This window comes from Xiphophorus maculatus, chromosome 18 (genome assembly GCF_002775205.1).
Source record: "Xiphophorus maculatus strain JP 163 A chromosome 18, X_maculatus-5.0-male, whole genome shotgun sequence".
Taxonomy (NCBI): domain Eukaryota; kingdom Metazoa; phylum Chordata; class Actinopteri; order Cyprinodontiformes; family Poeciliidae; genus Xiphophorus; species Xiphophorus maculatus.
In genome coordinates, this window is record NC_036460.1 from 8580408 (window position 1) to 8593850 (window position 13443).

At 38.5% G+C, this 13443-nt stretch overlaps 1 protein-coding gene across 5 annotated transcripts in view; it reads right to left on the minus strand.

Annotated features, from left to right (window-relative positions):
- The window catches only part of LOC102233216 (neurobeachin-like), a 225499-nt gene that overhangs the window by 107117 nt on the left and 104939 nt on the right, over nucleotides 1-13443 (minus strand). For all 5 annotated transcript variants that reach the window (XM_023351738.1, XM_023351736.1, XM_023351735.1 and 2 more), the window contains 4 exons: nucleotides 12423-12855; nucleotides 5019-5179; nucleotides 3663-3789; nucleotides 2185-2312 (listed from right to left, as the gene is read on the minus strand). In XM_023351738.1, the coding sequence (XP_023207506.1) occupies nucleotides 2185-2312; nucleotides 3663-3789; nucleotides 5019-5179; nucleotides 12423-12855 (849 nt within the window). The remainder of the gene's footprint in view (nucleotides 1-2184; nucleotides 2313-3662; nucleotides 3790-5018; nucleotides 5180-12422; nucleotides 12856-13443) is intronic.

Here is a 13443-nt window from a genome sequence, read left to right on the forward strand (position 1 = left end):
TTCTACACCTACAAACATCCATTTTTAATACAAAAAAAATAGCAAAATAAAAGTGGATTGATCATTTAGAGGTGTCTTTTTCTTGTTCCATTTAACAGCGGAAACTACCCAAAGGAACATATTGCAAGTACTCTAAGAGGAAGTGACCCTTCTCTTGTACATGGAGTGCCACGTTTGACCCCTTGTTATAGCAGTGACATGCGAGCCATAAGTCAGTCCGGTCTGACAAGGGAGTCAGGTGGCCGACTGACCCTGGCCTTGTGCTGGTAGACAAACTAAATGCATTCTATTTAAACACTCCCTGCCAGTCCTTTCCTGTAAACAGCGCAGGGTTGAGGCACGGGTGAATGTGGCATTGTGGGGTGATGTGGCGGCAGGCTGGGCCACTCAAGGGACAGCGAGAAGCAGGCGGCAGGCATCACAACAGCAGCAGTGTTCGTGCACAGCCCTTACCCACCAACTCCAAGTGCAAAGCTCTTAATGCACTCAACATAATTGCTTCAGTGACCACGCATCTGAAAAGGGGGTGAAGGAACAGGGTGAGGGAACGGGGCACAGGGGGCACAGGAGGGCTTGACCCAAGGCAATCAAAAGAGTGATGGATGGGCGGTAATTACTAGTAAATGGAGCGCCTTTGCACTGCAGCACAGTATTTCAACTGTGTGCCTGGGAAGGTCCAGGAAGAAAAGTAGAGAGAGAAACAGAAAGTACAACATCAGCATGAGCACAAACAGGCCACGGCGAATTCACTCTGAGGTGGCTCAACACAGCTAAGCATTCTATAAGCGTTTAAGTGTAAGTGAGGAATCTGTGTACTTCTTATTTCAGATCAAGTTGTTTTAATCCAGAACAGAAAGTGCTTTTCAGAGACTCAGACAGGGTTAAACATGTCTGGTGAAGAGCGCAGCGGACCCAGCTGTCTATCTACGACCTTGTTTGTGGGGTTACAGTCTGCAGCCCGAGATCAGCCTTGGTTTGTCAGCTTGGTCAGTCTGCTGACAGACTGTGAGTGAAAGGGTAACAGACATATTCACACTTGTCAAAGCTTTGCTACCTGAGTTTTCTTTCCTCCCTCTTGACATTGAGCAAGAAGCCTCAGCCAAACGTCAATCCAAGACATCTTCTCAACATGTTTGTGGTGCAACCATGTTGTACGAGAGTAAAACGTCTCATTGGTGCAATGTTTGAAATGAAGTTTGGTTTGGTAAAGGGGATTACTTTTCGATTTTCAGAGTCAACAACAAACTGAAAAAAAAATGGATTAAAAAAAATATATATAATAGAAATTACATTTATTTTAATTTATGATCTAGATAAAGCACACATGCTTTGTCAAAGGAATTCTAAAAACGTCAAGGGAGCGCATTGTTTCAGTTGGCTTCACTCCACTGCATCTACTGCTAAGAGTACGAGTGGTTCAAGTTTACTTCTACGAGAAAACAGCTGGAAAATTAGATAGGATCAAAAATTATTTTGGCTTGTAAGTTAAAAGGCCAAAAAAGTCCACAAATATAATTTGCACTATGCAGGCAAACATTTGCAGACGGAGTGTCGCACATGTGCATGCCGACTGAAGTGCCATCGTGATCTTGTGAATGCAAGCCAAAGCCTGGGGAGCAGTGTGTAAGCGCTCCCTCATATGAGTTCATGAGGTTAGGCACAAAAAGTCCTGACATGATTTCAAGCTAAAGCAGCCGTGACATGGCATAGATGTGTTTTTTTCTGTGTACGGTAATTTTGCAGTGAGCAACTGAAACTGAAGGTTAGGGACGATTAAAATTGTTGGGATACCTTCAAATCCGTAAGCATTGTGCACACAAAAAGCTAAATATTTTATTCATAATGTTAAAAGTTTATTAAATGAGTTACCAGAAAATATATGACACAAGTTTTCAATGGTTGGATGTAGCACAAAGCAACACGGCACCACAAGCTATTTGTTTGGTTGTAAAAATAAACCAGTTTCATTTTTACAACTGCATCCAGGGAGTGACAAAGAAAACCAAACATTCATAGGAGATGAAATGTTAGGAACTCCTGCTTGTGTGCAAAAACTGACTTTCTTGGCCAAGGTTTCTGCTGAGGGTGCACACATCGATGGAGCAGCCAGTCAAATTAATACTATACAACAGGAGGCTGACAGAGACATGAAAGCAGACAGCATTTAAAATACAACAACCATACCTTCAATTAGTAACTCTTGTCCATGGCTGCCCAGCAGAGTCCGTGACAGAAAGGGTGCAAAGTCCACAAAGATCTCTCTCAACAAGGGAGCCACCTTCTCCAATGCTCTCTCTAATTTTGTAGTAATGCTGTAAAATGAACACCAAAATATGTCAAAAGAGTACAGTTAAACTGAAACAAAATGAAGATAATGTTGTAACATCATATCAGGCTATAGTCAGAAAGAAATGACTAAATTGGCAAACAAGCACAATGCTGCCAGCAGTTAGTCAGCTTTCCAGGGTTGTGGAGGAGGCAAATATCACGAGTGTGGTTGCCATCAACAGAAATGTCAATAACAAGTTGTGTGAACACATTTAAGCAGCTAGCTGATTTTTTTATTAGAGCGACATGTGGCCAGGGCTACAAGGGAGATCACAGTAATTCAGGACTGGAGAAGAGGAGCCGTACAGTAGTCACTGCATGAGTCCGCCTGACGTTATCTGAACACCTTCAGAAAATCAGCGATCATGCAGCTATTCAACTCAGACTGAATACAGAAAGAGATGCGAGTCGAGCCTCAGCTTATCTCTGTGCTCTTATGTGTACACACAAAGATAAAAAAGGCAACCTGAGGAGAGCTGTAGCTTGTTTTCTTTCCTAAGACAAGCAAAAAGCAGATAGACAGAGAGAGACAGCAAGGCTTGGTGTAGGATTTGGATGGATGTGTAGTGTAATCTGCCCCACAGCCAGCTGAGAAAACACAGCATAGGCATAACACATTGGCATAAAACGGAGGATGCAAGCTGAAGGTTTAGGTGACTCGCACAGATGGGCCTGCTTCTCCGTAGGCTGCCTGTAATCCTGTCAGAGAGCTAAAGGGTTTGGGCTCAGAAGGTGTCAGTTCTTTAGGTAGTGGATTATGGTCTATTTCACAAAAGATAAAGACGGAAAGAGAAGATGCAACCCTTGTTAGATAAAATGCTTCATCAACAAATAAAGAATATCTTAGAAAAACTGTATATGTATATATATAAGAAATGTATTTTTTTAACTTATTTATTTTTGGAGCACATATTTTGGCATAGGTGCTTTACTCTCCTCTCAATCTGCAGCAGGAAAATAATATAATCAATTTCAGAGTCTACCTAAGTGTTACTTACTTAGGTAGACTTAGTGTTACTGCAGCCATGGAAACCAAATTTTTATTCCTCTAGCACAACACTTGGACAAAGATGGACTGTGGAGAAAGATCTTGTTTTGTAGGTATTGAATGTACGGAGGTGAGACAAGGTCCTAACCAGATATATGTGCAAAGCTATGCACATGTCAGGCTTGATAAACATAAATGGGGATTTCTAAATACATAAAATCACGCAATTAGGATAAATAAATACATATAAAAAATTCATTACACACACCCAACTTTGTAGTCCATCAGTGACACAAACTGAGTTACCAACACGGGATGGTAAAAAGGTTAAAAAGACAAGTTGTACCTCATATTTTCGACTGTGTCTTCAGGCATGGGGGCCACGGTTTGCACGGCAGGAAGATTTTTACTCGTCGCGCCGTTGACTAAACTGGTGGAAGACGATGCAGAGGCGGAGGCCGCCTCAGCGCCGCCTGCAGGGGAACAAAAAAAAGTATTCGACATTTATGAAGAGCAGAACTATTCCTAGCTACATTCAATGTAAATAAATTTAATAGGTTTTAGATGTCTGGTTTCAGATGTCCCATCTGCAAAGTTAAGCAGACATGGAAGAACGGATGGATGTTTTAAATGTAAACTTTTTAATTTTAAATGTTACACCACATTTTAAAATTCTAATACTATAAAACACAAAACCTATATACATATATATATAGCTCCAATAAAATCAAATTTTGGCACCCTGTAGACTTCAGCTCAATTCTCAAAAGTTCAAATTTCAACAGTTAAAATCATCAGTTTCCCTCTTGTCTGTAGCCAAGTCAAAATGTGTCGAAGATTCACTTTGTAAAACTAATATATTTACTAAAACTATTTCCTCAACTAAATTACCTTTAATTAAAGCTGTGATAATCAGGACACCTATTCAAATGTGAAGCATCACATTTATACGAAAGCAGATGGTCACCTTTAAACTATTCTCCCTAAAAGGGAAAAATCAGGCAAATGAAGCTCACGAGGTCTGGGTGTAAATGTGGGGTTCTAGCTAAAAGAAAGCACATTTTTTATTTGGATACATTTCTCACATTCCTGAGCCAGGGGCTCATAAAGGAGAGGGACACTTTCTTTCCAAAATTAGCACACTGAACTTGTGGGGAAGCTCTGAATGCTTTGGGTGTTAAAAATATTTTTTGAGACTAGCAGACAACATAAGCTCTAAGGTGAAGCCATTTCACCAGAGAAGAGGGCCAGGAAAATCAGCATGACAGCAAGAGAGGCAGGTAATGAAATCTGGCAGGGGTACATTTGACATTTCAAATATATGCGTGTAAATTCATTCTCACTTTTAGAAAGGCTTCAGTTTACAGTATATTACAAACAGACTCAATCTGGGGCAAGAGGAGGTACAGTAATATGTGAAGAACGGTATTTTTGAAGTTGGTTGTGGACAATGGAGGATCTTGGGGAACAGAAAGCAAAGAGAGCCATCTAGTGGTTTTAGATAGCAAAGACAGGGTCAAGAGATCAAAATGGCCAGTTTTGTTTCTATTCTTGTTGTGGCCTAAAGAAAACAAAAAACCGTGGGGCAACCAGGATGAAAAGCACACCTAAAGTGACAATCATCTAAAATTAACTATCAAATATGGAATGTAGATTTATTAAATTTTGTATGTCTACTTCAAGTCCCTTTTGTTATGCCCACCGGTGGTGTTGATCATGCTTTTAGGGGTTGCAGAGGCAGCGGCAAAGATGTTGGGGGTGCTGCAGCTTGAAAGCCCAGGGGAGGTGCTGGTGCTGCTGGATCCCAGTGTGTTGATCGCAAAGCTGCCAGGGGAGGTTTTCTTCACAGGAACCACCACACTCCTACAGGAAACACAAGGAATGTGTGCATAGAATGAAATTTGCAGGTTTAATCTCTGCTGATTGAAAACATAAAACACCTAATATAATACAGGAGAGAAAGACTCAAACTGTAAAACACGACTAAACACGGCTGAAATATTTATGTGGTTTAACTTATGGCACAAACTAGACGAAAAAAGGGGCTGAACTTTATGTGAAACTAACATGTTTTTTACAGGGAAAAAAAACTCCTTAGCTAAATTAATATACAAAAAATGGCCAAAGAATGATTAAGCATTTTTTTTATAGAAAGTCCTCTGTAGTAGTAGCAAGTATCTTCCAGTCCAACATTTTAGTATAACTTTTTTTTTATTTAATTGTGGTTTTACTTTAATGCTAAGAATTTAAATGTTTATAATTGCATTTCCTTTTATTCAAACTAATTTCAGCTCTACTTTCTATACATCTCTGTACCTTATCGTGTTTAGTTCAATTTTGTTTGTTTTTTGGTTTTTATTTACTATGAACAGTGCCCTTTTCATACAATTAAAATAAAAACCTAATTACCAAACAACTTTGGACATAGGACTTGTACCCTTTAAAAATTACTTAAAATTCTTTACTTTTGTTCCAAAAAAGGAAATATTTTACATGAAATAGAAATAAATAAATTATTATGTCTAGGTGATGGAAGAAACAGAAGAAAGTAGTTTTGTTTTTCATGTCTTACTGCTTTTCGAGTCAGACAGCCTAAGCATGCCCACTCATTAGGCAGGGCATGTGAAAAGTAAACATCCTGACTTGTAACCGCATCTTTTAACCCATAGCATTTAAAAAAATACACTTGCTTATACACAAGAGACATAAGTAAATGCATGTAAAGATCTGCTTTTGAGCTACTCTCGTTCCTCTACATCTGCTTTTTGCTACCAGCGTCCCTCTGTGACAGCAAAAAAAGAAAAAAAAAAGAAAGAAAAACATTCAAATAACTCCAAAAGAGCAACTGTGAGAATATTACTAACAGGACTGTGGATAGGAGCCTTTTTCCCCCCCTTGCCCCCATAAGGGAAAGCCTAAATGCACGTGCATATTTTTTGTAGTTTCATTGTATGTTGTTAGATTTAGAATTAAATATATTTTGTTTCACTGACAACAGTAACAAAAAACAAAAACTACAAAAATTTAATTCCAGGACTATGGCTTCACCCCCATGCAAGGAAAGTAAATAAAATGGAAAAACAAAACAAAAAGAAAAATAAGTAATGAAGATGCGTTTTGCTCTTTAACATGTTAAACTTGAAACGTTCCCAACTAAAAGCTCTATAAAACAAGGTTTGTGGTTTTGTGATCAATCTCAGCAAATTCTCACTATAAATTAGAATTTGCTCTCACTGTTGTCCCTTAAAATACCAAACACTTTTTGTGTGTATTTTCAAAGATGAAAAAAAATGGTGAGATTGAATGGTGTATGCTTCTGAATTAAAATATAAATTATTTCCAGACTTTTACACACATTTCCCAGATGGACTAATAAGTGTGAAGGCTGCTATAAATAAATAAGGTATTTACCAAATGAGTTGCTTCACAGAGGTGGTGTATTTTACCCTGCGCATAAATCTTTGCTCTAAAAATAAAAATAATTAATCTTACTTGTAAATTAAATTAGTTTATTTTTAGCTCTCACGGTTAAAGCCCTAGAAAATTAAATTATCTCTACCTCAATTATCCACACAGTTAGAACTTGTGAGGGGCAAAAGGTTGTTTTTTTTTTATTTAATACACAAAAACACTTAGGAAATTAATTATGGTTTTCTTTCTATATATAGAAGGTACTACACTATACATCACATACTGCTAAAAATGGAAAAGGACAGGTCATTTATAAATAAAAAAAGTGACAGAAAGAATATGGAAGATCAAAATAAAACCTGCACATGACCTTTCAAAAGAAAACAGGCAGCCTAGTAACTCAAAGTACTGTTCGCATGCAGTCTTTTTCTTGCCAAGGACTTAAAAAAAAGGGTAGTGACTTTGGGTCTGCTGCAGCTCCCTGACAGTGAAGAGAAGCTTGTCCTTATCGGGTCTGCAGTTGGCCTTTGAGTTTGTGAAGGTGCCAGATAATGTCTCGTTCAATATCCTGCAGTTACTCTGGGTGACAAAGGCCAGGCCTTTGCACTGTCACAAGCTAAGCCTGTTGTCATCTGAAGCAAATCCCCAGATATCCTCCGTCTGCAAAACAACACACACTTTTGTCGTCTTTTGTGGCTGTTTTATATCCACACTCCATCTCCCGGATCACGAGCAAGAAGCACGCTGAGCTAGAAGCAAACCATTTTTGGGTGGTTTATTACCACTTGCCCATATTCTCCTCTACTACACCGCAAATTTTGTCCAAGTTTGTTAAAACATTGATATTTTATTTATCAAAGTATTTTTATTTTGCAGATGAGCTACAAAAACTGTATATACCATTAACATATTTGGCTGCCCAGTGGACAGCCAAATATGTATCTTACACAGACAACAGCAGTAAAGCAAATTATTTGAAACTTGGATCAAAATCCACAGAATAATAAAGAAGAAATATTCAAGAAGTGCTTGAGAGCTTACTAAAATATTTATACCAACAGAGATAAGGCTGTGCTCTGAAGAACACTGATGACAAGTGTTATTTATTTTGTACAGCTATCTACAGTTATACTCTGTTAAATTGACAGATTTCAGACAAACACCAGCATGTTATTAATTGCAGAGACCATGTGTGAATTTATTTTTGCTTCCCAAAGTCATCGGAGAAGCAAGCATCTCTTTCTGCCTGGCCAAGATGTTGGATTAGATTAGCAGGATGTTGCTAAAACATAGACCTCTTTTCATGAATAATTCATAAGTCTAGTGCTCATGAATCATGTATAGATTATCTAGTACATATTTTATTAATAAGATTGTCTTAATTGAGTTGCAGAGAATAAAGCAAGGATTAATCTCAGAGTGAATATTAATGAAGTCCATGGCAACTGAAAGTGTAACCAAAGAAATATTTCCTTTATAAATCCCAGAGAAGATTCTAATCTAAAGGGCTTTATTAAGAAACATTGAGAAAATGTAAAGCACTGTGCTTACAGTGCCTTACAAAAGTATTCACACCTAGCAAACTATCTCACACTTTGTTACGGACGGACAAGCATCGACTGATTGTGGAGAGCCAAGTGCAGACAACAGACCAGGAGGGTCAATCTCAGTGAATATTTAATTTAAATAGAAACTTAGCAATGAAAAAGATGCCCAACAAAACATAGGGAGGACATAAAGGAAACCTGTAAGGAAATAAAAGGAGGGAAGTGATGAGAATTAGTAAAAACTGGGTCCATATGAGTTCAATTGGTACCAATAAGTAAGGAACTAACTGAGGTAAAAATATTAAAATAATTCAGTGATAGTTGCACAAAGGGAAACCATAGCCAGATAAAGAATGACCAAACAACATTGGACAGGAATACAAAACCAATCGTGACAAAAGTTAAATAGTATTATGAAGTTTAAGAACCACACAAAACAGGTCAGTGATAAAGTTGTGGAGAGGTTTTCAACAAGGCTAGATTATCCAACAATATTCAAAGCTTTGAACATTATGGAGAACTAGCTGCATCCAAAAAACAATTCCAGGCACTACTGCAAATCTACCAGTCATCCAACTAAACTGACAGGCTGCAAAACATTAATGAGAGAAACAGCCAAAAGGCTTATGGTAATTCTGAAGAAAATACAGAGGAGGGAGAATCTGTTCAACTATTAGTCATGCCCTCCACGAATCTGGTCACTATGGAGGAGGGGAAAGAAAAAAAAAGACATTTTTGAAAGATAGAAAGAAGCCCTAAGAAGTCCAGTTTAAAAGTCTGTCAGAAGTGCCATATGGGCCATGAAAAAAGATGTGGAAGATTCTTTGAGGTGAGGCCAGAATGGACTTTTGGACTGTTATGAACAAAAAAATATGTCATCATCCCCACAGAGGAGCAAAGAGGAGGTATCATTATGCTGTGATACCTTCTTCAGAAACAAAACACATCTTTCTTTTCTTTTACTTCAATAATGCACTACTTTGTGTTGGTCTGTCACATAAAAACAACAAATTAAATTTGAAATGAGAACATGTGCAAAGGGCATGAATCCAAGGCACTACATTTCACTTACACACAAAGAAAAAAATATATATTCTCATGCGTTATTAAAGGACCAATAGTAAATCTAATCTGGAAGGTTGGGAGACAAAAGGAAGGAAAAGGAGGATTATTGAGGTATGTCTTTACTGTATTTCTTGCAGGTCAAGTGGAAGTCTGGTTGCTCTGCTGTTTAAATGTGTTCTCTATATGACAGACGGCCCCCTTGCACTCCACTCCAAGGCATTTTTTTCCTCTTTTTTTGATATTGTCACTCTCAATCTACTTTTTCCCTGACAGACAAATGAAAGACCTTTCCATGGTTGGCAGCTCATTTCACTGGCAGGTGGCACACAATTAGACACAGCAAATAGAACCAGGAGGGGGGAGTGACATGAGAAGCATTAGACAAAGTTGTAAATGTGGTCAGGAGGTTTTGTGTGAAAGCATTTCAAAAATAATACACTTTGCTGTGGTGACTAATTTGAGGCTGCCAGCTTCCATTATGGATGTGAGCTGTGAGGACGATGGCTGGCCATGGCGTGTTCTGTGGCCGCTTCTGTTCAATCTGTCATCAACACCCAGGAGACCCCTGTCCTGTCAGCTGTCCTTTCTCCACATACTCCTCCATGTTTCCCCCTCCATTCATCAGGATCACCTAGCCCAAGCTCAACAACAGAATACATTAGGGACAAAGAAGTGTCCATTGCTGCTCTCATTTCAGGACGTGTTTTGCTCACCCTTCAAGGGTGTGTATTTGCTGAATTTGTCATAAACAATGTTAAATCAGTGGCAGAAATAGAACATTTGTGCAAAAGCAGCTAAAAAAAACAGCCAGAAGGAATCTGGGATCAGGGAGAGCTCAAGCTTGAAATCCCTGCAGCAGCAGGTTTGTAAACAGTCAGATCCAGACAGATTACTGTGCGGTTCAATCTAATCCAGGAATGTAAATAAACTAAAACACCACGACAGTGCTTGAGAGACCATTTCAAACACAAAAAAATTCCTGGTGAAGAGAAAGAGCACAAAACAAGTGGGCTTGAAATAAATAATGTGCTCCAGTCATCTTGGAAACCATTACTGCCACCCTGCATACCTGAGATAATCCTGATGGATTAAGATAACAATTTTACGGTTACTTGAGAGACCACATGCATCCAGGTTCATCAACAACCACAAATCTCTTCTGATTTTCATGCTTCCTAGATTGTCACTAACTAAGGAAAAGTATGATGCTTATACTTTAAACCAGTGGTTTCCAATTAGTCCAGCATGTTTTTTGTTGTCCCCCCAGTTCAAAAAACTTACTCAGAAATAGTTCATCATCAGTCCTCTATAGAACTTGATATGCTGAAAAGGTAATTCAGTCATTTGATACAGCAGTACAGGAGCAGGGGCACATCTAAAACATGATGCAGGGCCCTTATTGGTGCAGACCACAGTTAGACGCCATTGTTTTAAACATATTTATATAGGCCTGTCACGATAACAAATTTTGCTGAACGATTAATTGTCTCAAAAACTATTGTGATAAACGATAATATTGTTTGAAGACCTTTTTACACTGATTTAATGGAAATGACGTAATAATGCATAGGATTTCTTGCCAAAGATAGATACGCTCTATTTTCTAAAGAACACTTAACACTGGAACTGATAAACAAAATAAACAAAACAACCAAAAATAAAAATAAAATGGATTCTCAGTTTCCATTAATAAAAAAATGTACTTGAATAAAAACTAAACATACAGCTAAAGTGGAAATAAATACTGCATTCAACCAAAAGAGTGTAGATTATGAAGTCTGTATATTATGTTGCCCTTCATTAATCATTAGATTTAAATAGAGAAGATGGGCACATCGACTACCTCATGCAATAGTTCACACTACAATATTTTTTGCTCCTATTTTTCCCCTTATGACAATCTTAGGACGTTGGTCTTCATAAGATTGTGTGGTGTGTTACGGCAGATCGTCGTGGCCGCTCCGATCTAAATCAGGGGTTTCCCCCGTTGTTTAATGTGACAGGTAGCCAATCAGAAAGCCCGGATTCTCCTGCCTGTTTTCTGAGGGGAAATTGAGGGGAATCCCAAACAGCTGACACGGCGCAACCCGAAGTCCAGCGGATATTGGAGATGATATGTGGAAACAACATTAATGTTAGGGTGACCAGACGTCCTCTTTTTCCCGGACATGTCTTTCAGACCTAAAAAGATGTCCGGGGGGGGGGGGGATTTAAAAATCGTCCGGGATTTTGGTCAACTGCCTCAAAACACATTACATAGCTTACAGTTCATTGTAGGGCACTGCGCACGGCGCTGCGTGTCACGTAATCCCTGAGCCGCGTCAGTGCGGGCAGCACTCCCGCCCCCTCCCATCCCCTCCTCCGCTTGAGGTTGTCCGGGTTTTCCCAAAGTAAAATATGGTCACCCTAAGTTGAGCTTTTTTTCATTCGGTGTCATTAACAGAACGAGAAAAGGGCCGACAATGCCGATAATTAACATGACGTCGATAGTTCTAATTTATCATACGATTAATTGATTTATCGTTTATCGCGTCAGGCCTATTTATACCAAATTCTAGAATTTTTCTTCTATCTTAGTCAAAGATCAGTTTAGACCTCAAAACCATGATGAAATTTGGGGCACCACATGGTTCACTGGTTGAGAAGAGGTTACGATTCTCAATGTATGTTTTCCCATTTTTTCTCTGCCCTTTCTCCTGTCCAGTTACAAATGAATAAAGGCCACTAAAACCCTTTTTTTTTAAAAAGTGAATTCTAAGCATACACCAAGTAAAACAGTTACATAAACATGACAATTTTCACCCAAAAAAAAGAAGAAAAAAAGTTTTCAAGTAGCTAATAACTGGTGCAAAACAATGGGTGGAAAACAATGCTTGAATTTAAATATGAAATCCAAAGTATTAGATCAAAGTTCCAAAACAGTGATGAGTGGGAGAATATACATGATGTTTAATGCCTACTCTCAAAAAATCCAGGTTGTGACCTTCTTACTCTGAAATCAATAAGTAAAATAAGATACATTTGCAATAATTTGGCTGTCATTTTCAGATAGTTGCATATTAGTAGCCAACTCAACATCTCACCTGTCAAAGGACTGAAACTGCACTGGCAGCACAGCCTGGGCCTTTGCAGCACAGTCTGGGAAGGACACTGGCTCAAGTCCAGCCTCCACACCCTCCATCGGGGCGGCAACCAAGCTCTTCAAAATCTCCTTGACATTAATGCCCTTCTTGGACTGACTAATGCTGATGACGGAGGAGGACGATTTGAGCACTTCGACATTAGAGGGTTCAGACAGAATCTCCTGGGACTTCTTCACCTCAGAGGAAAGTGTGGAAATGAGCGCATTCACAGCACTAACTCCTCCCACTTTATGATCCAGGCCAGACCCATTAAGGATGCTGGCTACCTGCTCATCCCCAATCCCAGAGTCTGTGTGGGGTAAGGATGTTTCTATGTGAAGGTCTTCAGATGGCAAAAAAATCTCCTTACTGCTTGTGAATGAAAGTGGTGTTTCTGTAGAAGAAAGACACAAATTAGGGAGTTTCAGGCACTGGCATGTATACATAAAATAAATAACAGCCAAAAAATGTGCCATTGATGCATACAGTCTACAATCTTATGGTAACAAGAAGTGTATTGCAAAAGTATTGCTGCCTGTTGAAATTTTTTTTACAGATGTTGAAGCATTACAACAACAAATTTCAATGCTTTCTTTTAAGGTTTGATTTTTTTAAATTTATTTTATTTCTAAAATAAATAGTACTGGGTTGATGTGCATAGTGTTGTGAATTTGGGCCCTTTAACCTGATACCCTAAATGCAACCATCTGCACCAACCAATCAGCAGAATGAGCAGATATTTACCTGGACTGCTTTAAATTAAAATATTTATAATGTTAGAAGGGTCCAGATGAAATCAAGATTTAAATTCAAATTTGAATCTGTGGCAAAATCTTAATCTTAATTCATGTCTACCATATTAATGAATGATTTTTGTGCTCTTTTGTGTTTCTGTGAAAAAAAATAGGTAAAAAGCAATGTCTTAATAATTAGGACTTATCCTGATAATAGTAAAATTTAACTAATGAGAACTGCAAACCTC